Source organism: Taeniopygia guttata, chromosome 1 (assembly GCF_048771995.1).
Source record: "Taeniopygia guttata chromosome 1, bTaeGut7.mat, whole genome shotgun sequence".
Taxonomy (NCBI): domain Eukaryota; kingdom Metazoa; phylum Chordata; class Aves; order Passeriformes; family Estrildidae; genus Taeniopygia; species Taeniopygia guttata.
In genome coordinates this window covers 9,702,157-9,725,226 of record NC_133024.1, presented here as the reverse complement: position 1 = coordinate 9,725,226, position 23,070 = coordinate 9,702,157, and the positions used below count along the sequence as shown (strand labels likewise).

Below are 23,070 nucleotides of genomic sequence, written 5' to 3'. Positions count from 1 at the left end.
CCACAGCAGTGCCTGCTCCCCCCACAACCCCTGTCCCAAACCAGCAGTGCTGAATCTCCCTCTACCTCTTTTCTCCTTCATAATTCAGTGTGGTAAGACTATCAGGTAACAGGAAGGAGAATTATTACTAGAAGGCATATTTAGTGGTCTGTGATTCTTCCATTTTGATCCTCCAGGACCTCAAAAGTTGCCTTGTTTTAGATGCCAGACAAACAGGTGTAGCAGGAGCAGAAACAGTTCAAGTCACCCTCCTTCCTCAACTATCAACAACTGCACACCTCTCCCACCATCAGCTGTGTTCTTAGAGACCAAATCTCACTATTCCTTCTGCCACAGAGTTCCTAAGTGGTACTGGGCATATCCTTTATATTAACATATTAATGGCTAATCCAAATTCATTAACCAATATCCACATTCAGCAGCAAAATTGTGTCTGTTTCCCCATGCAGGTCTCAGCAGGAAGAAGAACTCAGCAGGGATAAACACAAAGAATGTTTGGGGGACAGCACTGAAGAATGACTGAGGCAACATCTGCTGTGATTTAAGGAGGGAAAATTCTTGGTCTCAGCACTTGCAGCTTTCATGGAATTAACTGAAAACTCAGCTGTACTTTGGATGGTATTTAAACTACTCCTAGAGTCTGTATGGATCAGGAAGAAAAATAAAAAACCCAACACACACAAAAGAAACACACACACCCCCGCCCCCCATTAGCTGCCTGTAAGATAGAGCCAGCTCCCTGTAATTTAACTTACAACTCTTCCATCTTCATTTTTCCCTGGGGGCAAATTCAGCCCTGACCTGAACAGACAAATTCCATTAAATTACACTGGGACTCAACCCAGTACTGCCAGGTCACCCAACAGCCTTGAAAATATGGGTGAAACCTATTTTGTACCTATGGGAATATCAAATTTTTACAAGTTGCTGAGCTATTTTTCCAATGCATTTCTCTATTATCTGCATGTCACTAAATTGAGTCAACACAACATTTTACATTGGCAATGAGACCCTTGGCCACTCACCACTTACTCCTCGTAAGGAATGACACAGGGGCCTGTTCTGTCCACAGTCAGTCAGCTGTTTCCACAGCCCAGATCACAAAGCAGGGATGAGAGTGGAATAAATCACAGATCTCTGCAGCCACACATTCAGTTTCCTCAATCACAGGACTCACACACACAACCTCTTCAACAATCTTTCTTGAGAGATGTAATTATTGCTTTAAGACTGCTCTCCAGGCTAAGTTTCATTAAGCACTTGAGAAAAGAATATATTGTCTATACATTCACCTTGCAATCAGTTTCAAGTGAAATTTGCCATAATTCTCATTATTTTGATAGTCTGTTAATATAGACAATACTGCCAAATAATTTGCACCCAGTACATCATCACATTCAACCATTTCTAATGGACAAGGTTTAAAAGTAGCCAATGACATTTAGATAAGGCCACTTTTAGACCATTGTAGGAGGTGCTGGTCAAATGACACCACACAATTATTTGAAAAAGCATGATGTAAAAAGTGAATAGAGGGTTTCACAAACTAGAACAAGAGTACCACAATTATTAACAATCTTTTCTGATTTTAAAATGCATAATGCAACTTTGCTACTTGAACGCTTCAAGAACACTGAATATTCTGCTGTTTGAAATAGTTTGTAAACAACTTCAATATCTTGCACTAAAACTGGCAGGAGCACTATGAAGACTTTTTGCATGCTTTTCTAGCTCCAGCAAAAACCAGAGGGTATCAATCACCCAGGTTTAAGAGCAGCTGACTGGAGCCATTCATTGAGCTGTGCATTGCTACCACTGTGCCTCAATGAATAAGTCTCAAGGTCTGCCCCTCCTTTTTTTGTTCCTCTGAGTGGACTCTTAACAGCACAATTTTCTTTTTACTTTTTTTTTTAAGTTTCTGAATGGCTTCGAGAGATCAGCTGGAAAGAAACACCATTAGAAAAAACAAAAGTTCTCAAAGAAAAAGTGGGAACAAAGTGGACATATTAGAGACAAGTTGTGATTCATGGCCTACACTGTGCTTTGCCCCTCTCTTTACCTCAATGCACTTTTCAGTTTTACTGCTGGATAAGAGCAGGGCAGACCATTGCACTTCTCCTAGCAACCGAAAATCACTTAAGGGAAGAAAAAGGCATGTTGTCTGCTGAAAGGGGGGACAAAGATATTTGGGGTCATACAAAGACAGACATATGTTCTTTTGCATTTGATTAGAAATTGAGCAGTTGTCAAAAAAGAGTAAATAATAACAATAATAAGGAGCTCTGGTTTACATTGATTCATATTTAATTAAATATCTGTTCGCCTACTTGTCACATTTCATTTTTCTTTAATTCAGTGCTTTAATAGTTCCTACTACTGTTTAGAGTTTTGTTTTCAGGGACAAATTCTATCCCTTACAGTTTCTAAACATATCTATACACATTTCTAATGATCTCTCCATACAGTTGTTTTGGAGGTTTTTTTAATCTAGATTTATACACGAAGAAAACTATTCTTAGGGATTTAAACACAATAGCACTAAAAGATAATTTTATCATGGGATCCTCCTATTCTAAATGCTGCCATTTTACCCCATAGATAGGATTTACATGTTACAGAACACATTGTCTGATCTCATTTGGTAAAGACCACACAGTTTAAGATGATGAAACAAGTTCAAGCAGGAGAAAAAAAAAAAAAAAAACACGCACAGAATTTTGTAATTCAGACATACATCTAAACATACATCTAAATAGCCAAGTCACACTGACTAGCTTAAAACCAAAGCATTATCATTTAAAATCCAGTTTGGTGACAGAACAGGTGCATAGATCAAGGATAAAATGCAGCCTGCAATATTTCTGATAGTTATTTTTTTCCCAGTGGACATCCTTTGTTTAATAGCTTTTGCCTTGATGTAAGCCAACCATTTTAGTCAGTCCACTGAATTCTTCTTACATATCATAAAAACACATATAGAAAAAGCTCCAGCCAATTTATCATAGCGCTTCTGCAGTGCATCAGGTTAAAGCCAGCTCAGACCTTGGTTCACTGCACCAAACTACAAATAAGCATTTTCTTGAAGCCATTCCAAACAAACCTGGACTAAAACAATTTAACAGAAAAGCTTATTCACTTCAGGGGTAAGTGATGCAATTGACATAGCAATGATAAAAGCCTAAACATACCTAGTATGAAACAACCCTGAAGTGTTCAAGGACCAGCACTCCCCTGGTACGCATGACAGAGGAGTCCCCTCTTCATTCCCTACACCATCTAACCCAGCTCCTCTGCTGGCTATCTCTCTACAGTCCCAAAGAGAGCAAGTTCTCTAGTTTTCCAACTAGTTTGGTCCAACAGCTTTGCAATGCCATTTGAATTTTTCATAATACTGAAATTAACTATTGTCCATCATTTAGTTGCAGAATTCTCTTCAGGCTAAAATGAGCTGTTAAAACTGGCCGTTCCACTAGCCACGATGAAGTCATCTGGGCTACAGGACATATGGACCTTGAAAACTGGCCAGACTGAAAGCCTGAGAACCTATGATTGTAGAGCTCCTCCAGCACTGAATACTTTTCCCAACTGCTTTTTAACTCTTTACAATTTCCCAGCAGTAAAAAAAGTAGCTCTTCTAAACTGACATGAATTGTCCCTCCATTCACTATGAACAAGGAGCAAGTTGACCGATGTCAGTTACCTGACATTTTGGTTTCAAAAGGTTAAATTTTTTCCACTCAGTTTCTCTTATAATCAAAGGCAAGTGATTAATATGAGTGAACCACAGCTCTCTGTGTTTTACAACTTGCTGCTGGCCGTTAATTCCATCCTTATTTGTCCTATCTGCATTTATGACAGGCACATCACAGAGATGCTCTTCTCTCCTTGGCACACTGCACTGAAGCTATAGAGGCAATGCCTAAATACAAATGAAAAGACCATATGCTGCAACAGACAGGGTGGCACAACCATCTAGGTAGTCTCTAATGAGTGAGACCATACTTAGCTCCTGGCATCCCCACTCATCCTACCAGTTCATTTCCATATATCAGACCAAATAAACTGTTCTCTGAACTAATCTGAGAAGTGCTGAGGGAAAGTAAAAGCAGGATATAGCAAAGTATAAAGTAGCACGATGGCAGGTCCTTCACTATCATCAGACTGAAGAACTCTACTGGAACTGAAGTGACACAATGAAAACTCACTAACAAGGGTAATTCTGCAAGCAAATACCATATATCACTAAGGATGCTCCAAACCAAGCTTGGAATAGTGTCTTGTGCTTGTGCATTGAGCAACCGAAAATGATGAGGAATTGACCTAAAGACACCTTGTGTTCTTCCAGTCATCACTCAGGGAGGTAGAACTGAAGGAGTATCCCCACAACCACAACAAATAACGGCATTGGAAGTTTGCAATAGCACCTGCATGCACACAATCTCGATGGGTTACAAAATACACACTGGAATCACTAGATAAGGGTGACCTTCAGTTATCAGCAAGCAAGAGACACGACAGTTCCTGGTAGAAACAGCAATGCAAACAAGCAACAAGGAACAATGTTTGCCAATCTATCTAGTACATAAGCAAAAGGCTCTCTCACAACCCAGTTAAACAGATGTATTAACTCAAGGATCTGCAGATAATAATTATTATTTAGTAAGTTTACAGAAAAAAAAAATTGCTCAGAAAAAAAAAGAAAAAAAAAAAGACTGGGGGAGAGTGGTAAAGAGCTTAAAGTTCAGATACTTCTGCCAGAACAACATTCAGATGAATAGCCTAACTTCATATTTGCCCAGACCCCAGAGATGAATCTCAGTGAGCCTTGGCCATCAGAGCACAGTGGCTCAATTTAAGTATCAGCAAGTTCTTACACGGGTACTATTGGTTAGTTTGTCATTGTTGCTCATGTATTCATTGATGAGGGCTATTATTTTAATAAAATTAAGACAACATCTTTGATCTCTTCCATGGAAGCAATGCCAAGATATGCTGTAGAGATGGAATTAAAAAGCCATTTTATACTTCATGAACTTTTGGCTTGGAAAAAAACATTAAGAATGCGTATCTTTACATACACAGCATCATCACAGCATATGCTGCAGCTGAGATGCCACAATACAAAGAGTATCATCATACAATTTCAGAAAGCTTCAACCCATACAGAGTAACACCATACCACATCAGAAGGCTTCAGGTGTCTGCCCCTCTTGTTCTCTAGCTCAACCTTTTATACCCTCATGTTCATGCAGTGCATCTGTGTGCCCTCTGTTCCCTTTGGTGGTTGCTCAGTGCCCCTGGGCACTCCCTGGCTCATTGCTGTCAGTGCTGCTCACCTGCTCCTCACAGCTGTCTGTGCCCATGGGGATGAGGCTGAGCCCAGCCCCACTCCCAGTCACCACAAACTGTGTGCCTACACGACATAGCACAAGAATTAGCCTTTTTGTTACAAAGGGCAACTCTGCTCCAGTAAAAAGTGCACTGTAGAAAGGAGTGAGCAGAACTGAGGCATCAATACACACTCAAGTATTTTTGTAGCTGTTGTAGTGTTGCATGTAACAAGAAGCCAGCTTCATCTTGTGGCAAGATTGCAATGACAGTAAGCTAAGATAACATTGCCTGCTTTCTCAGTGTTCTGTGAACTCAACAGCAAAACTCATACAGATTTCAGTGGTGCAGAATCAGGGCCTAAATTAATGGGCCTCATTTAATTATTCACTATAACAACAAAAGTTATTAACCATGGGTGATTAGCAGTTATTTTGTTCAAGAAACGGTTTGAGGTGAGAACACTAAACTCAATCTTATTTTTGAATCTATAACTTCAACTATTCAATTGTTGTCCACAATTTATAACAGTAGTCAGTTGTGAGAATAAAGATAGTGACACCAAAACACACATCTGCAAATCTCTATTCTATACAATTATTTTTCATTCAGAGATCTCATATCTAACAGTCCACACAACTATCCTGCATAAAAGATATCTTTAACATTCTCTCCGAAGAAGTGATTTAGGATCAGATCCTGTATCAATCCACATACCAGAACTAAATGTTTTGAACATACAAGGCATATGTACTGGCAAAACATAAGTACAAGAATCCTCAGGCAAGAATACAGGGGTACGTTAAAAATTCAGTTACGTGCAGGAAACCAAAAAGCCAACATATTTATTTATTTATTTGGCAAGAGTAAGTACTTGCTTTCTTCTGCCTTCTTCTTGCGAAATAAAGAGATTTCTACAGAAAGGTAGAAAAGCACCACAGTAATGGTGTCTCTTGGCAAGAAACTGCATCAATATGATCACTCAGTATCCTCCCCAAGGCTGGTGTGAGAAGTGTGAGCCAGATGGCAGCCACGGGAAGAGCAAGTTCTGCCATGCCAGCTGAGATAACAGATAAAACCTGACAGCAGCATCCTCTTAGGTGGCTGAAACAGAATGCACAGAACCTGTTAGCAATCTATTTAGCCCAGATCAATATTTGAATAGCAATTCAACGGTAACAAATGGCTACAGAGCCATTGCATACTCTTCAGTAATTTCCACTAAATGGTTCAGCAGTGGACAGAGCACATCTCTAATTCAGGGCTACAAGCCCACATAGCATTGCTATGGAAAAGAGACTCCTGCAAATGGAGTTGACTGGACAGACCAGCCAAAGCCTCCTTTTTCTCTCATCACACTTTTTGGCACGTCTCCTTGACACCTTTTATTCATCCTAGAAAATGTGCTTTAATTCTTTTGTCTACTTTTAAGGTTGCATAACTTTAGCCTGCATTGCTAAAACTCAATTTCCCTGAGCGATATCAATCTCATCATTACAGAGACTTGTTAATGGAAGGATTATTGAAGTCAGTGCAACTCCGATGAAGGCTTGAAACCCCCTAATTTCAACTTTTTAGGAAGATTTCTGGAGTATCAGATCTTTTGCAGAGCTCCAAATTAGCAAAGACACAAACCAAATAGCCTGGATTATTATTTACTTTTCAAGCAAATCCAACTCTGGAAGTACAATGACAGGGTTCCCTCATTGCTTATCTTCTGCACATAAAAACATATTGTTGCAACGGTGACTTACAAGACAGGAGGGAAAGAAAGCAAAATCTTAAGACTAATTCAGCAAAACCTGTCATCATAGGCATAAATTCATGCTTACTCAGCAAAGTTTTAAAGCCTATGATTAACTTGGAACATGTGTTTAAACTCTTAATAACTTCAGCAAGACTGTGGCTTAGAGATGGAAGCACTTAAATGCTCTGCAGAATTGGGTCCCATGGAAGAACAAGGTAACAGAAACAAATCTGCAAACTCTCCAGAATCTTACTCTTAAGGCATTAAAATGCACACATTCCACAGAAGCAAAGGTTATCCATCAACAGCAAAACTCACATGAGAGATCAAGACCCTGTCAGCTCAAATATTCACTGGAACAATATACTCCAGTTTTATATGTAAGCCATGTTCTCCAACAGGCAACAGGGACCTGGACAAGGCCACAGATCTGTAGATCATTGGCATGAAGAAATAAAATTAATTTTTAAGCATTAAAAAGGAAAAAAATAGAATGTTTCAGCCACCACACCATTTCAGATTTACACTTTTCATTAAGAAGTGCTTTTGAAATATATATTAATATGGTGATAAAAGACTGTTTTTTCAGAATTACTCTCATATATCTTTAACACCTTCTCCCATTCAAGAGCATCACACTTGCAGTTTTAGTCCAGCTCTGACATAAAAGGTTGTCATTTTCACTGAAAGTCCTTATGAGTCCTACCAGGTCAGGGTCTGGCTCACCAACACCTGTGTTCACATCAGTTATTACCCTCAAATATTTGTTCTTTAAAACTTTATTAATTATTGCAAAAGGGATAACAAAACACAGAACAATTAAAGAACAATCAATTGAACACTATTAAAAATCCACATGCAATCAGCACCTTCAACTCCAGTAGCTAGTGGCTTACTTCAAGGTGCAAACTCTGTCTAGTGGGGTGTTCTCTTGTTTCTTTGGGGGAGTTCTGTGTGCGTTTTGGTACTTGGGATTTTTTGTGTTTGATGTTTTCTTTGTTTGCTTTGTGTCAAGAACAATAACCAAGACTGATAGTTAAAGAAAATGGAAGAAAGGATAGTTAAAGAAAATGGAAGAAAAGATAGCTAAAGAAATTGAAGTTATTCACTTATCAGAGTGCAAGAATATGGGCAGGGTTACAGGAAAATCAAAAGCACAATAATAAAAAGCCCCTAAAATCTACATACATGTATGTAGCATGTTTTCTGCCACTTTCATTGAGCTGTCTAATTTTCAGGTGTTCTAAAACCATGGACAGCAAAAATAACTTTAAAAGAAAAACATTATCATTTTGATCTATACCACTTTTCAACTACTAAATAAAATGAAACTCAAAGGGAAAAGGATGGTTAACATTCCTCAAATGCTACAGTGTCCATATCTGGACCTTTTGCCAAGAATAAAAACAAAAACACCCATCTAAGCCTAACAACAAAACCCCCTCAAACCCAGAAATGCACTAAGAGGTAACTTTCAAACATAGAAAACAAACTAAGGACTTAGAAACAAGAAGTCTGCTGGGTTTTGTCTTTTATTCTTAAACTAAAGCATCACAAATGGTGCTGATGTTGATAGAGTTCTTTTCAAAGCAACTAGTGGTATATGTCAGCCTAAGATGTGATTGTAATTACTATGCTTCTAAAGAGACAAAAGCACTGTGTGCCAAGCTTGCTTGCCAGTATTTCTTCAAAGCTACTTGTTAGTCATTTCGACAATAACAGCTTATATCTACTTGGTCATGACGTGCTATCCACAAAGCTCTTTATTTATTTATTTCAGAGAGTTGTTAATGCAGGCAAACTTGACAGTCTCTGCAATATCTTCCCACAAAAGGGGAGTATCATATACATTCTGGGAGCTGCTTGGCCATTTTTTCCTAATGGTCTGGCTCTAAATCAGCTGCGTGCTTCACCTGCACCGCCCCACCCGCAGAAGGCTAAACCAGAACAAACGTTCTACATGTGTTCCCCATGACAAAACTCGAATAAATTACGTCGTGCTCCTGTCGTTCCAGCAAGATGGTTAATTGCATTTGTTTCATATATCTCCAAACAGACTGGTACTTTAATTACATTCTGTAACACCAAGCTCCTCTGATTCACTTTGTCACTTCCACTGAGCACTTTAATTGTATTCCTTCTAGCTACATACAATTTTAAACACTTACTAATAATTACATTTCTATAACCTGATGTTTGCAGTTTGTACACAAAGATACCTCCAATATCGGTGGCCTTAAAATTAAGGTTCTTTTGTTACAGCAAGAAAAATAGAGCAAAACATAAAACAAAATCCCTTCAGAACTATGATTGCACTGACAGGCATAAATGTTCTATTAAATCCTTTCACAGTTAAAACTTCTTTTATCACGTGCATACATTATGTAGAAATTTTCTTATCGATTGGCAAAACCTAAGATTTAACTGCAGAGCATATCATGCACCCAAGGTAAAACTGCACTTGAATCTGTCCCTCTTCTGTTTTGCCTCCTTTCTTGCTAGGGGGTGGTGGAGAAACACCCAAAGCACTCTGTGACTGCAAACAATAAACGCAGAGCCCTCGGGAATGACATAGTAAATGCTGTGAACAGCTTCTTGGAACAAAGTTTGCTCTGACCGACAGGCACAAACACCCATGGTCCCGGACACTGCGTTCACATCGAACATAAAGGGCTGCTTAGCGCTGGGAATACCCAGTGCTAGCCGGGCTGTGGAGCAAGCAGCACACCCTCTGTAGAGCTGGATGCTCTCTTCTAGTCGTGAGCTTGAGGTGCCCTAGCGCATCCACGTCCAGCGCAGCAGCACAGCGCCCACCCTACTCCGAAAGGCAATTTGCCCTTGCACTGAAGTTCTCGCCCTGCTAAACCCTACTTCCCCGGGATGGTAATTTACAGCTCCCCATCCGGCACTTAGACTGGAAACCACAAGAAACGTAGCAGAGCACGCCCAAAGGGCAGGGGGAGGGGCCGGTGTTCACAAGGAAACCCGCCCTTTCCCCAGACGTGGCCAGGCTTCACTCAAACCCTCCCTGCGGGCGGCTCGGCAGCGGGGGGATGCTGCTGCCGGGGGGATGCAGTCGGGGGGATGCTGCCGCCGGGGGGATGCTGCCGCCGGGGGGATGCTGCTGCTGCCGGGGGGATGCTGCTGCTGCCGGGGGGATGCTGCTGCCCGGGGGGATGCTGCTGCCCGGGGGGGATGCTGCTGCCCGGGGGGATGCTGCTGCCGGGGGGATGCTGCCGCCCCACCTGCCCGGCTGGTCGGGACCGCGCCGCTCCCAGCCCGCCTCCCTCCCTCCCTCCCTTCCCTCCCTTCCTGCCGCTCCCCAGCGCCGAGCCAGGCGTTGAGGGACTCTGGAAATCCGCCAGTCCGCCTCACCTGGAGCCCAGGCAGGGCTAACCTATTTATTTCATCAGCTGGCTCTACCCGCGGAAAGTTTAACAATAGAAGGCGGCAAAGTAATAGCAGCTACAACAGCGCTCTGCTTTTCCTTTCCCCTTCCCGCTCCCCATCCACAAATAAAAGATTTAGCACGGTAGTTTTTTACTCTTTGCTCGCCACCTCAAGCTGACATTATTCCATTCATAAGCTGCTTTTCCATTAAGTTAGGAGACGGGAAGGGCTGCTTATTGGAAACATATATTCTCCCTCTTCCTATCCCTCCCTCCCCAAATACCATTTTTATACCAGAAACAAACTTAGGGCTCTGTAACGTTAAAGCTTATAATGCCATCCATGTGCTGTCCCAAGTCAAATTCAGATGAAGGGGATTTCTGCACAGGAATGACATATCTAAAATAAGCGAACTTACCATAGACTTGAAAAAACGCAAATCCGAAGAGCAGGAGTGGCGTCAGCAGACCCATTTTGACATATTAAAAACAATCCCGATCGCTTGCGAGACCAATTCCACAGAGATTAAAAATAAAAAAAACAGGAAAAGAAAAAAAAAAAAAGAGAAAAAAAAGAAAAAAGTATCCAAAGGCAGTAAGAGGTAGGTCCAAAAGTTTTCAGTTTCCTAGCAGCTACTAAAGTGGAAAGGGAAATCTTCAATTCAAAAGCTGGAGATGCAAAGGTCTTGAATGTGACACTTTTAGATCCATACAGATTAGAGAAGCAGCGAGTGAGCTCCGAAGGCTTCTGCTTTGCACACACGCTCCTTCCTAAATTCCCACCAATCCAGCCCAAGCAGGGGAATTATTCAAGTGTGTCTAAGACTCTCTTTAGGATCCATGGCAATCCAAAAGCAAGCTCTTTCTTCGGAAGACAAGGAGAGACTGTGAGAAAGGACCTGGTTCCTAGAAAGTGCTCCACAAACTTCCCGGCACTTTGCAGGAAAACCATTGGTTTGGTTCGGCTATTTTGCCTTCCTCTCGCTCTCGCCCTCCCCCTACCCCCTTTCTCTCTCCCTTTCTCTCCCCAAATCAGTTCAAGCTGCAGAGTTTCTCACTTAACTTCCATAATAGGAACGCCCAGGCAATGTGCTACACGGGAGGGGAACGGCTTGCTTTCTCAGCATCCCCTCAAAAGAAAAAAAATCATGGAAAAAAAAAAGAATAAGATTTCAAGCCGTGTCCCCTCCCGCTCCCTCCTCAGTGGCAGCGGAGCGGGAAGTGTTGGAGGGCAGGAGCCCGGCGCGGTGCCGCGGCTGCCGCCCAGCGCTGGCGGGGGCTGCGCGGAGTTCGGGGCTCTCCCGGGCGGCCCCGGAGCCGCCGCTCCTCTCTCTCCTCGCTCCGCTCCTCTCTCCCCTCCTCTCCCGCCGCCTCCGCCTCCCGCCGCCGCGGACACACCGGCTGGCAGCGAGAGGGAGGAGAATGAGCCGGCTCCCGCGGCTGCCTGGGGAAGGGAGGCTGCGGGGTGTGGACTAAACCACTGCGCTCCACACCCACGCGTCCCTCTCTGTCTCCTCCCGGGGTAGGGAGATGGGGACGGCGATGCCAGCAGGCGGCCGCAGGGCTGGGAAGCAGGATCGCTGCCTCCCCTCTACAGTTGGGTGTAGGTAGGATTTACATGATCGCTCCTCACCGCTTCCTCTTTAATGGGCAGCTAATTTTTCGGTAAGTGATTTCATGGAACTGTTCTCTAATTATTCATTTTCCCTCTCGCGCGCGCACGCAAGGCGCTCGGGAGTGAGACCCTTGAAAGGATATTCCCCAGGGATTTCTCTGCTGGCCCGCTCTGTGGAAAAGGAAGAGAACGTGGCAAATAAAATAAAACACAAAACAAAAGATCGCACGTGTCTTACAGAAACTCAGGAGCCTCCATCCTCCCTTGGGCCCCTCGGATGCAGCGCGGCTCCCGCCAGAGGGAAAGTTTCCATGTCCCCGGAGCCGGCAGTGACAGAGACGGGAGAACGAGCCGCCTCGCCCCCCAGGACCCGGGAGAACAGCCCCTCTCCCATAGAGGCTCGGAACAAACCCCGAGGCACCACAGCAAAGGCAGGGAGGGACAGGAGGGAAGGAGCCACGCGGAGGAAAGCGGGTTGTAAGCGGCTCGCGGTGCCGGAGCGGGGCAGACCCCAGAGCGGGCACAGATATCCCGTGAGTGGGACAAAGGTACCATCAGTGAAGGGGGACACTGACAGCACCCCGTGATGGGGACACACACCCTGTGAGGGGGCACAGCCAGCCCGTGATGGGGGCACAGACGCCCCTGGAGGGGTCACACACCCCCCGGGGGTCACACACACCCCTGAGTGGGCACGGCTGCCCCGCTGAGGATGCGCAGGCACCTCGGAGGGGCACGGACATCCAAAGAGGGGTCACAGACACTCCGGGGGGACTCAGACACCCCTTTAAGAGGGACTCGGATACCCAGTGAAGGGTCACAGACACCCCATTAAAGGGTCACAGGCACCCCGTTAAGGAGGAACAAACACCCTGTCAAGGAGTCACACACACGCCAGGTGTCACAGACACCCCGTTATGGGGACACACGAACCCCGTTATGGGGACGCACAAACCCCGTTACGGGATCACACAAACCCCGTTACGGGATCACACAAACCCCGTTACGGGATCACACAGACCCCGTTACGGGGACACACAGACCCCGTTCGGGGGTGGCACCCAGGCCGCGATGGGGACACGGGTGCCCGCTCGGGGTCACACACGGCCGGCCGGCCCCTCTGGCCCGCCCGCCGCGGCCTCACGGTGTCCCGGCGCCTCACGGTGAAGCCAGAGCGCCCCCTACTGGCGGGCAGCGGGCAGCGGCCGCCCCCGCGCCCGGCGCTGCCTTTTGTCGCCGCGGCTTTGGGGTCCCGAAGGTTTTATCTCGCCTTGCCTTCTTCCCTTTTGGTTTCTTTCTCCCCATTTATTTTTCATCTGCTAGAGATTTATTAATTTAATAATTTCTTCACGTCAAGGATCCGAACTGTTACACTGCGTAATGTACGCCGCCCACACATACTCCCATAAATGGTCCGCAGGTTAATTCTTCCTTAATTCTTGCCTGCAGTCAGTGACAGCTGTTTTACCGTTCCCAAACGTTGCAGTGTCAGGGTTTTTTCAAGTGTCTGAGATTATTACAGCTACTTCATACAAAGCCAGACAAAAACTCCAAAGCCTCTTGATGCAAGTCAGGAATGGTGCCCTCTTTTATACTCTCAATATGCCCTGCAGATAAATACCATAGAATCACAGAACGGTTTGGGTTGGAAGGAATTTTAAAGGTCATCTAGTTTTGAGCCCCCTGCCATGGGCAGGAACACCTTCCACTAGATCAGGTTGCTCAGAGCCCCATCCAACCTGGCCTTGAACACTTCCAGGGATGGGGCAGCCACAGCTTCTGTGGACAACCTGTGCCAGGGCCTCACCACCCTCACAATAGAGCATTTTTTCCTAATGTCTAATATAAACCAACTCTCTCTCAGTTTGAAGCCCTTCCCCCTTGTCCTGTCACTCCATCCTCTTGTCAAATGTCCCTCTCCATCTTTTTTGTGAGCTCCCTTCAGATACTGGGAGACCCCAATCAGGTAATCTCAGAACCTTTTCTTTCTCAGGCAGAACAATCCCAATTCTCTCAGCTTTTCCTTTAATCTTCCTGCTCCATCCCTCTGCTCCTCTCGGTGCCTCCTCTGGCCTGGCTCCAGCAGGTCCCTGTCCTTGCTGTGCTGGAGCCCAGAGCTGATGCAGCCCTGCAGGTGGGGTCTCACCAAAGCAGAGGAGAGGGGCAGAATCCACTGCCTCCCATCCTGGTCATATATCACTACACCTGAAGACTGGTTCATGAAGAAAGCTATAAATAAGGCTAATTAGGCAAAAGTGATCAAAAAGCTGTTGTTTGTCACTGTGTTTGTAAATTGGCCAAACAAAAGGACCATAACTACCTGATGCCAGTATAAAATACATTAAATATTGAAGAATATTTTCCTTTTTAGTGAACATTTGAAATACAATGGTGTTATTGAAAATGCTGACTTGTTTAAAGCAAAGTTTTAAATTGTGAATAGTTTAACAGTGTACAGTTCTTTTCCTGCTTCTCAAATAAATTTAAGATAAATTTAATAATAGCTGATGTAGACCACAACACTTTGTAGATATATACAGTCTTCAAAAGCCATAGGTACAGAGGTACCCGTAGAAGAGTATAATGACTTATACAAAGGTTCCCAGTGAAATCAATTGATTATCCATTATAGCTGCTATTTTATTCATTCACTTCCAGAGAACACCACTTTTCAACTATTAAACACTTTCTAAAACTTTGAAAAGTTTCAGCCAAATTTAACCAAGCTTTGTCATGCACAGTTCTTGCTCATGTGTGTATCACTGTTTTTTTGGGTTTTTTTTCCTTTGAGAGGATTTAGCAACTCCCCTCCCCAAAATAAAATAAAAGGTCATCCAAAGATGTGCAGGATCAGTACAACAGAGGTACAAATGTGTTGTGGTTTACAAGCACAGGACAAGTCACAGGTCAGAGTCACTGGCCTGTGAGCAAGGTTTGCTAGGAACAGTGTGTGCTTCCATTCTAAGCTGGAATGGTCCAGATACTGGAATAAAAAAAACATATGCTTGTCTCTCTGGTCTTTCAATAACCTCCAGTGAACACGGCCAACAGGACAGATGTTCTCTGCTTGAATAGCAAAGTCTGTACAGAGGAACTGAATGTGCCAACTATTTGTTTGGCCAAGAGCAATATGCCACCTGATTAAATACTTGTGTGAGCAGGATGAGGAAAAGACTTGTCAGGAGCAGTGCACATAAAGCTTCAGTTCAAAGGGTGTTGTTGAGGGGGGACTTTAGAACAGGGAAATGACAAAGTAAGACTGCACTAATTCATACTCGGGTCAGTCATCAAGTCAGGCAGGACTAATTTGGTAAAGCAGCAATGAGATCAGATTTGTCAGTATTACAAGTAAAAGTTTCATTGCTTTCCCAGTCTGATATTTCATATCATTGATTCCTAGACCTATACATCTGCATTAAAATAAATATTTAGTATGAAAGATTGGATGCAGTGCTTAAAGAACCAGTGTTCTAAGCATAGCCCTCTTATTTCTACCTTTCAGAGTATTTTTCTTCTAAACAAAAATTACTATTTCTGGTTTCTGGTTTCTATAAAACCCTCTTGTTATCATCTCAGAGAAGAAAGGTTTAAGTTGAGATGGGTCATATAGAATTTCTTTTGGATACCAGAGCTATTCACCCAAGCAATTACTGAAAGTGAATAAAGATCTTTTATACCAAAAAATGTACACATGATACCTAATTTAAATGTAGGCAACTAAGTTAAGAGGCTAGTGCTTCTAAACTCTAGGGTAGAGCAAAATCCAGATCCAGAGGCTAATTCAGAGCATGTAATGTTAGGCAGCAAGAGAAACACAAAAAGAGCAAAGAAGAAAAATGACACAGTGAGCATGGACCTTCTAGAGAACAGACTTTTGTCTTCCTCTGTGCTTTTCTGTTCCAGGTCACTGGCTTCTGATGCCATCTGACTATTGAATACATGATGAGAGAACAGAATTTATAGATTTTAATCCTTATAAATGCTGAAGCATGATTATTATTCCTGCTACAATCAATAAGATCTTCCACAGGAAGATTGGGCATGAGAGGTAAATTAGGAGCTAGGTCCAGGAAAAGAAGACATGAGGGTAGAAACAGTGTAAGTACTGTGGCTAGATGTATCTCACAAAGCCCCCTGAAGAACAGTTTTCCTGCTGTCCCTGGAAACCATAACTCTGATAACTCTGGCTAATCTGCTTTTTTAAAACTACCCTCGTGGATTAAAAAAAAAAAAAAAACCCAAAAAACAAACCAAAAAACTAAAGGTGCCAGAAGCATTTGCTTTTTTCTCTGTCTCACATGTGTCTCTTGCAGCACAGAGTGTCACCTTCTGCTACAATATTAAAAATTCCTGAGCTGTGGCATCTGACTTCAGAGTTTTTCTCTGGAAATACCAATCAAGCAACACTAAGAACCCTATTTTGAAATATCCTTACTTTGCCAGACTAAGTTAGTATGTCTGCTTTATTTTTAGTTACTAGTACAGCTACACTGCTTGCCACAATTATAAGAATGATCTACAGCATTGGTAAAACAAATATTTGGCAAATTAAATTGTTGCAAGTTTTTCATGTACATCTTATGCTCAATTTAGGGTTTACATCCACAGCTCATTAAATGTGCAAAAACTGGTAAAAGAAAGATGGTACAGTTTCTTGATAATAATTAAAACAGCTTCACCTAATGTAAGTGCAATTTATTTTAGAATGAGATTCAGAGCAGGCAATAAGCACAAATACTTGGCTGCAATGTGGGAAGTTTCTAGTCAAGTCTCAGGAAACAGGATTTACAAACAGGTGCCTGAGGGGACTGTGGAATCACTGTCCCTGGAAATACTCAAGAGTTTAATTGGACAATATCCTAGACATTGAAGGTGAACCTGCTTTGAGTCGGACTAGAGATCTCCAGGGGGTCTCAAAACCCACATTTTTCCATGGTTCCATGATTCTGTGACCGGCAATACTGACAAAGCCCCAATCATGCAGTGTATGATTGGTGTGCTTTGTTTTACACCAAACACCAGTGTTTCTTAGTAGAAAATTATGTACTCAAGTGTTCTGTAGCACTCACTTCTATTACATAAATTACATAAAACTGCACATGCAAGCTATAAATGAAGAACTGCTTGATTTCTTCAAGTTTAAGCCTGTTGCAATAATAGAAGTCTTTGCTGAGAGACTCCTATGCAGACCGAACAGTGAGCATCATGGGAGTAGAAGTGCATTCCTTGCTCTCTTTTGATTGGAAACATTTTCCTTTGGAACTGCAGTATTTAGAATGGCCTTTTAGAATTTAGAAATTGGCCTTTCTGCCAAGTGCAGTAAGTTGCACATCAGGCTTATGGTTGTCTCCACACTAGACTGCAGCATGAATTCATTATTTGCAGCTGGTCACACTGCATCCCATCCAGTCCTTCCCCTGACTACATCTAGCTGGCCTTCCTCATTCCCCTTCCTCAGTCAGGGTCTTCCTCTAACACACTAATATTTTCATATTGGGGAACATCTCCTGCTTGAAAGAGCTGTCAGTGTGCCTGTCTGCTGCATCAGAAACTTCTATTCCCAATCTTATATCCAGAACTCTGTAAGTTATGCATTTCTTTGTCTAATGGAGTAAAAGTCAATTACTTAATAAGATGAAGGCGCCAATTATGAATAAAGAGCTAATCTATGTAAATAAGAACATCAAAGATGTATTCTATCAACAAGAAATAAAATAAGATTCCAAGAGCAATTTAGTTTATTCTTTTGATAGTGTGTCCTTTATCTGGACATTCATTTTAATTAAAAAATAACAAAAATTCACTCTGCCCTAATTGACACAAAAACCCAAAACCATTCCTTAAGTGACAAGATAAACTTAATTTACAAAGACAGTTTGGCTTTCCAAGGGGCATAAGATCGTCATTTTGTCATTCCAAAAAAGAATGAGTGTTTAAAATTAATAACTGTAAGGTGATAAAATCTTACCCTGTCTACAGGAGAGATGCAAAAGTGAAATTCTTATTAGAAAAATGTATCTTTTCATAGTGTGATGAGATGGATTCACATGAAATTAAGTGTGGCTACTGCACCCTCACTTCCAAGGATCACAAAATCAGGTTCAACACATTTCTAACTGTACCCAACAATACAAATAAGTCTTAAACTGAGCTCCATATTACTACATAATTATATTAGAAATAGAATGTTATGCTCTCTTATTAAGTGACATATGTCGCACTTTCCATAACAAGTGCTTATTGACAGCCAACTAGATTAGCCAACAATATTTACACTTTAATTACAGCTTTTAAAACGGAAATATGTAACTATAATATGTACATAAGTTAACAGTTGGGTTTGATATCTTAGAGGTCTTTTCCAACCTTAAAAATGCTGTGATTTTATTATATGATATGTTAACAGGGCCAAAATTCATAAAAGTAGCTCTGTGTGTAAACATCCATTATGTTGATACCCATTTGTAGATGGGCAGATATTCTTATAATAGGCACTGTTTAATTTAATAATGTAGGAAACAAGATTTATTATGTCATTAACAAGGCAATTTAGTTGGAAATTCTCATAGACACAATCCAGTATGGTTGTTCAATCTTAAATGGCTTCTGAATTTAGCTGGATTTCACAGTGATTGTTCTGTAGAAGACAGACTTAGTGTGTTTCCTTTGTTACCTCTGGCCTCCAAAGTGCCAGGTAGGCACTTTGTGGCAGATAGGTTGACCTTAGCATAATTTCTGCTTATTACAGTCCTCAACAGTAATTATATATTAGTCAAAGCAAGGACCAATTGTGGTACCAGAGAGTTTCTGATTTATGAAGATATCAGCTCCCAGGGATCTGGCCCATCATTGTGGTGGCACCCCTAACAACATTAGAGGGTTGTGCTTGTGTCTACCAGTGGATTTGTAATGTTCCCAGCAGGTTATGATTCTTTTTCTGCAATATGGTGCTGTCAACACTGTTCTCATCAGTTATACATATCCGTGGGTTATTAACAATATTTGTCAGACTTCTATATTAGTTTTGTCCCACAACAGCTTTGCCTCACTCCAGGAATAGAATTACATTTTACATTGTCTCAAGAAATGCTTTTAAATTAGAATTGATGTTTCAGTTGTATTATTTTTTCACTGCTGATATAATTTAGTTTTCTATCTAAATTTTTATATGAGTATATGACTTATTTTTTAGAAGTGTGATCCTATTAAAGACAGCTGAAACATAGAGAGTTCCTGCAGCAGAATTTGGACTAATATCTCTCCCATACATGGCAGACTAGAAGAGTGGTCAAGACTCATATAAATTTCAAAAGTAAATGGAAAAGAAACATGAAACAAGAAAAAACTTGAAGGCTCAGATTAAGACTTCTCCTTAAAATGTGTGCATTTAATCAAAATGTCAAATACAGACAAATGTAAACACCAAGTATGTTGTAGACTCACTAGAGGAGCTATCATATTTTTGTATATATTGCAGCTAAAGCCATTACAGGGTTCGATTGCTTAAATTGTATATAAAATCACAAAACTTTTACAAAGAAAACTATATGGGAATGTTTTCCTCTATGCTGCATATCCCATTTTACTGGGAGCAGCTGTGCCAATACACAGCCCCTTTAAAACCAATAAAACTGAACATGCAAAGGGGCCAGCTCAGAACACAGAAGCAGAAGCCAATGCTTCATTTGAATGTCTGTCTCTGAACTGAAACACAAAATAGCAATTACCTCAAAGCTGCTTGCTGCCACAGCTAGGAAGACTCTCTCACATTTAAAGCACACTACCCACACAAAAAAAAAATAGAGTTTTTTTTATCTTTTTTTTTCAATTCATTTTACAGCTTGCAATACTGGGCTGATGGTGGAATTTAGCACATTTCAATATCAGACACCACTTCAAACCTTGCTCGTGATGACGGTGACCAAAAGTTATTACTTGATTCCCACTTAAATTATTTTACAGTCAGCTCCTTGTAGACAAGAGAAACACATTGTAAGCTTATCTTACCCAGACAATCAGCAATAGCTCACCATTCTAGGACAACCTAGAGAAGAATAGGGCATTTTGCACTGCCACGGCCCAGAAGGTTCTTATCTCAAGAATGAAGAAAGAATTGGGTTTCAACTGTATCTACCAAAATGAGATCCTGTTACCAGGACTGTGTATCTGTGGACTTCTGTAATATAAATAGCAATTAAATCCCACTGCCCCATTATCTGCCAAAAGATTTTCTAAAAGAAGTGTGTCTTCCACAGTTCTGGCAAAAAGTTATGCAAAAAATTTACTTTTTATCATTTCCCAAGGGGGGAAAAAAACCCAAAAAAACAACAAAACAACATGTTCTTTAATCTGTATATGGCATATCTATTAAAATGTCAGATTTAAAGTATATGAGCCAATAAGAGAAGCCACAAGATTATTTTTAAGTAAAAAAGGGTAAATACCACTACACATGAAATTCAGAATTTTGTAATAAAGTTTATAGATATGTAGGTGGCATCAAATAATGAAGAAATGTACAGGATTTATTATTCTGCTATATAAAAAGAAAGAAGAGTCCAACCTGAAGAATAGAAGGAAAGAGATATTCTCATCTAAAGTTGCCCATAATTTACTTCAGAAACTTCCACAAGTGTTTACAGGACTTGAATTCTCATATGACAAAAAACACCATAAGTCTTTTCCAGTATCCTTTGGAAAAAGTAGCGCAGCTGGTCTCAAATAATGTAAATAATGCAGCAGACCATCTGAGAAATTTTTCCTCTGGGAATTGTAGAGAATATTTCAAGTGACCTCTCTTTCAAAGAAAATTGGCTTAAAATCCAATGTTCTTTTACTATTGACCACCACTGTTCTTTAGTGCTTCTGCAGGCATAGGATAGAGCTGGTTATGTAATCACCAGTAGTACTGGCTTAGAAATCTGAGTAACTTTTGTCTTTTTTCCCCTCCATAAATCCATTTTTCCCTTTCATCAGAAACTAGTGATAGGACAAGGGGAAATGGCATCAAGCAGAAAGAGGAGAGGTTTAGGTTAGATATTAGGAAAGAAATTCTTTACAGTGAGAGTAGTGAGACACTGGAACAGGTTTCCCAGAGAAGTTGTAGATGCTCCATCCATGTTCAAGGCCAGGTTGGATGGGAATCTGAGCAACCTGAGCTAGTGGAAGGTGTCCCTTACAACCCAAACCTTTCTATGATTCTGTGATTCTACTTAATTTCCTTAAAACATGACCTGGAAGTTGGTCAGTGATTCCACATATGCTCTGGTAGAAGTTTAAATTTATTAATTTACAAATGAACATAAATCCATATTGCCCAAATGAAATGTACATCTTTCGAGTCAAGGAGGAGCTTCAGTCTTAGCCATCAATAATTTGCAGTGTCTACCCGTAAACTACTTAACATGAAAATACAAAGGATTATATTTCTAAAAAATTTTGTGGAGGCCAGAACACATCAGTGATCAGCATATTTGCAGAAAAGTTTACAGTTGCTTAAGTCATGTCTTGGACAAGGAATATGTAGAAAACTGATATAAGCCTTCCATAACACCAACACAACAAAAAGAAGGGAGCTGGTGTCTGATACACCCCGAGATGTCTCTTCCACCAGAAATAACATCATAGATGCAAGAATACCACAAGAAGGCTACAGCATCTGAGGCACTAAATCCTGTATTTGTAGGCAGTGACTTAATCCAAAGACTCCCAAGTGAAATCACAGTGGTGGACCAATCAATTGAGGGAAATACTCCTTAAAAGATTGTCAAAATGAGCAAAAAAATGAAATGAGTGGAGAGTGACAGCAAGTACATGTGAAGAACCCTTTGCATCTTATATGGATGTCTTGAAACATCTTAAAATACACTGGAAATTTTGGATTTGAATTCTTTAAGTCCCTAGAAATCAAAGCTGTAATAATTAATAACCACCTTTTATAATCTAGGCATATAGATAGCTCTTTTATATAGAAAAAGTGTCCCTTACTACATTTTCAAAAGTCTTGCTTACCATTAACGTTTTAGATCTACATCATATTTAAGATGCTTAAATCAAACTGCTTAATATTCTAGACTGACAGGCTCATTAAGCTGAACAGTGGGATTGCTGTCATATGCACTTCAGGCACTGACAGTAGGAAATTTTCTATTTTTAATTCCAAATGTTTAAAGGGAAAATTTTATCATTAGAACTGTAACTGTACTTCTTTTATTTGAGAGGCATTACGGTGTTTTCAGCATCTCAACTTTATTTTGGTGGTCTCTTACATTCTGAACTATTTAAGCAAAAGAGTAGTGACAGCAACAGCTTTGGTATGGTTGTTACCTTTTCTTTTTTTTTCTTTTTAATTCATTCATCATCTCTAGTAATTTTTGCCTGTCAATATGAAAGAATCTTCTACTGCAGCTGTAGGTGCTCGGATTGATACCACTGTATACTAAGTCCCATTTGGTCTATATAATTTTAATGCGTTAAAAATACCTATCTAATTTTATTCAACATCAAGAGCAAAACTATTTTGCAGAAAAAATGTTTCTCTCAGGCCAAGTTTATCAAAATTGTATAGAGGTGCTTCACAGTGCTCTAAGGAATTGTGTGGAAGCCTCATTAGTGCTGCAAGTCAGTGTGAGTTCAGTTTCTAGCTGTTAGTTTCTTTTGAAGGTTCTTAATGAGTACCTATCTAAACATCTTTATTCTGTCCTTGTATAGAAGCTCTCTCATCATCCTTGATCTGGAGATCTAGAAAATAGATCAAAGACTTTTTAAAGGGAGTTGGGATTGCTAAGTACTCTTCTTTCAGATCAAATAAAAAGTGCAAGTACAAATCTTTTGAGTAGTAAGATATCTGGTATTAAATAGTAATTAACACAGGATTCCTCAGGCAGCGTGGCTAGGCTGGGTCAGAAGCTGTTTTTTGTGTTTACTGGTGAAGAAAGCAAAGACAAAGGCCAAGAGACAGAGAATAAAAATGTAATGGATTAAAACTGACA

General features: G+C 41.2%; 1 protein-coding gene across 23 annotated transcripts in view; it reads right to left on the bottom strand.

Annotated features, from left to right (window-relative positions):
• Window positions 1-23,070, bottom strand: part of ROBO2 (roundabout guidance receptor 2) — a 1,029,224-nt gene that overhangs the window by 437,262 nt on the left and 568,892 nt on the right. For 2 of the 23 annotated variants that reach the window (XM_032751030.3, XM_041719457.2), the window contains exon 1: window positions 10,884-11,812. The exons of the other annotated variants lie outside the window; for them this stretch is intronic. In XM_032751030.3, the coding sequence (XP_032606921.3) occupies window positions 10,884-10,938 (55 nt within the window). In that variant the 5' untranslated portion in view covers window positions 10,939-11,812. Of the gene's footprint in view, window positions 1-10,883; window positions 11,813-23,070 lie in introns of those variants that run through there. 23 annotated transcript variants of the gene reach the window in all.